This window comes from Papio anubis, chromosome 4 (genome assembly GCF_008728515.1).
Source record: "Papio anubis isolate 15944 chromosome 4, Panubis1.0, whole genome shotgun sequence".
Taxonomy (NCBI): Eukaryota; Metazoa; Chordata; class Mammalia; order Primates; family Cercopithecidae; genus Papio; species Papio anubis.
This window is the reverse complement of record NC_044979.1, coordinates 128,036,935-128,040,093: the sequence shown is the minus strand read 5'-3', so window position 1 is coordinate 128,040,093 and position 3,159 is coordinate 128,036,935. Positions and strand designations below refer to the sequence as shown.

The 3,159-nt window shown below is 37.3% G+C and overlaps 1 protein-coding gene across 1 annotated transcript; it reads right to left on the bottom strand.

Annotated features, from left to right (window-relative positions):
* Positions 1–1,716: 1,716 nt before the first annotated feature.
* Positions 1,717–2,900, bottom strand: LOC101010553 (zinc finger protein 479-like). Its single transcript, XM_021935204.2, has one exon. The coding sequence runs from the start codon at positions 2,898–2,900 to the stop codon at positions 2,001–2,003; it is 900 nt and encodes a 299-aa protein (XP_021790896.2). The 3' UTR covers positions 1,717–2,000.
* Positions 2,901–3,159: the final 259 nt, after the last annotated feature.

The window sequence follows — 3,159 nt, the reverse complement described above, 5'->3', positions numbered from 1 at the left end:
AATGTACATTGAAAAAAGCAATCTCTCATATCTCTGATGCAACAATTGATGAAATACTTTCACAAACAATGGGAAGAATCAACACGAAATAATCTGAGACTTGAGTTACATTATTATTTGTTTTTCAGAAAATCTAATTTTGTTTTACAGAAAAAGAAGCGTAACCTCAAAGATAATTATAAATCTCAAAAAAAATCTACTTTAAAAAAAATATATTTGGATCTCTTTTACACTCAACACTCTGATTTAGTGTAATGTCTGAAGTTTCAGTGCCTTTATTCTTTTTACTGTGAATCCTCAAATGTTTATGTAAACAATTTTTGATTAAACATATTTTCCCCATTTACCAGAGCTGCAAAAAGAATTTAGTATAAACTGGTGTCTGCTTCACCAGTTTAACTGCTTCAGATTTTTCCTTTAATATAAAATGTGTACAATAAAATCTATAATGCAAGTAAAGGTACAACAATCCTCTTTATGTTTGCATGTCTTCAGAATAAATAGTTTTTACTTTAAAGGCCTACATTTTCTGAAGTCTTTTTACAGTAATCACATTTATTAATGCTTTGTTTTTTTGAGATGGAGTCTTGCTCTGTCACCCAGGCTGCAGTGTAGCAGCTCTATTTAGGTTCACTGCAACCTCCGCCTCCCAGGTTCAAGCAGTTCTCCTGCCTCAGCCTCTCGAGTAGCTGGGATTACAGGTGGATGCCACCATGCCTGGCTAATTTTTGTATTTTTAGTAAAAACGGGGCTTCACCATATTGGTCAGGCTGGTCTTGAACTCCTGACCTCATGATCCACCAATCTTGGCCTCCCAAAGTGCTGGAATTACAAGCATGAGCCAACACACCTGACGTATAATGCTTTTATTAAGTATAAACTTTGATACTAAGATGTGAGCTGATATTAATGACTTTTCACATTCTTTGTACAATTTTTCTCTAGTAGAAATGCTTTCCTGTGTCATATGAGAATTTGTTAAAAGTTTTGCCACATTCTTCATATTTGTAGGAGTTGTCTTCAGTATAAATTATCTTACTTACCATAACATGACTACCATTTAAAGGCCTTGCCACATTTAACACATTTCTGGAGTTTCTCACCAGTATGATTTCTCTTTTTTAGAAAAGTTTGAGGTGTGGTTAAATGCTCTGTCACATTTTTTATGTATGTAGAGTTTCTCTCCAGTATAAAATTTTTTAATTAATAAGGATGGAGAACCAGTTAAAGGCTTTGCCACATTTTTTTCTACAATTGCAGTGGTTCTCTCCAGTATCAATTACCTTACATTTGTTCAGGTTTGAGGACTTTTTAAAGACATTGCCATATTCCTTATTGTAGGGTTTCTCTTCAGTATTAATTCTCTTATGTATAATAAGGGTTCAACACTAGTTAAAAGCTTTACCACATTCTTTGCTTTTGTAGGGTTTCTCTCTAGAATGAATTATAAGATATTGTGTAAGGCCTGAGATGTGCTTAAAGGTTTTGTCACATTTTTTACCTTTCTAGGGTCTAATATAAATTCTCTTAGGCTTTGGGAGGCTGAGGCAGATGAATCACCTGAGGTCAGGAGTTTGAGACCAGGTTGGCCAACATGGCAAAACCCCGTCTCTACTAAAAACAAAAAATCAGCCAGTGTGGTGGTGGGCGCCTGTAATCCCAGCTACTCAGGAGGCTGAGGCAGGAGAATCACTTGAACCCGGAAGGAAGAGTTTGCAGTGAGGTGAGATCATGCCACTGCACTCCAGCCTGGGTGACAAAGTGAGACTCCATCTCAAAAAAATTCTTTTTTCAATAAATTCTCTTAGGTTTATTAAGTTTAAGCATTAGTCAAAGGGTTTGTTACTTACATTTATAAGATTTTCATCCAATATGAATTCTCATATGTTCAATTAAGGTTTGGAACTGGTTAAAGGCCTGACCACATTCTCTACACTTGTAGTGTTTTTCAGTATAAATTATTTTATGTATTATAAGGCCTGAGGGTGGACTTTGCCACATTATTCACATTTGTGGGGTTTCTCTCCAGTGTGACGTATTCTATGTATAGCAAAACTTGAATGCCATGTAAAAGCTCTGCCACATTCTTCACATTTGTAGGGTTTCTCTCCAGTGTGAATTCTCTTATGCTTCTTAAGGGTTGAGGAGCAGTTAAAGGCTTTGCCACATTCTTCACATGTGTAGGGTCTCTCTCCAGTATGAATTCTCTTGTGGTCAGTGAGGGCTGAGGAAAAGCTAAAGGCTTTGCCACATTCTTCACATTTGTAGGGTCTCTCTCCAGTATGAATTCTCTTGTGGTTAGTAAGGGCTGAGGAGCACCTAAAGGCTTTGCCACATTCTTCACATGTGTAGGGTTTCTCTCCGGTATGAATTCTCTTATGTTGCACGAGGCTGGAGGAGCAGTTAAAGGCTTTGCCGCATTCTTCACATATGTAGGGTCTCTCTGTAGTATGAATTCTCTTGTGGTCAGTGAGGGCTGAGGAAAAGGTAGAGGCTTTGCCACATTCTTCACATTTGTAGGGTCTCTCTCCAGTATGAATTCTCTTGTGGTTAGTAAGTGCTGAGGAGCGCCTAAAGGCTTTGCCACATTCTTCACATGTGTAGGGTTTCCCTCCAGTATGAATTTGGTTATGTTTCTTAAGGGCTGAGGACGGGCTGAGCTTGGCCCATCCTTCACATGTGGGGTTTCTCTCCAGTATGAATTCTCTTGTGTCTACTAAAGGCGAGGACCAGCGAAAGGCTTTGCCACATTCCTCACATCTGTAGGGTTTCTCTCCAATATGAATTCTTTTATGTTTAGTACAGTATGAGGAGCAGTTAAAGGATTTGCCACATTCTTCACATTTGTAAGACTTCTCCCTAGTATGAATTACCTGATGTTGATTTAGGTGTGAAAGCATGCAAAATGATTTGCCATATTTTTTACATTTGAAATGATTCTTTCCAGTATGTCTTGTCTTATGCTTACTGGAATTTGAAAATTTACCAAAGACTTTGACATATTTATGAGTCTGAAATATTTTGTTTTGGGTAGTTGACAAACATTGGTTAACATCATTATAACCTCCTTTGTGCACCTCACACTCACCCACACTTTTACAGCATTTTTTAAATTGTAAATTCTCATTTCCACATTTTTCATATGTTCTTGGTATTACT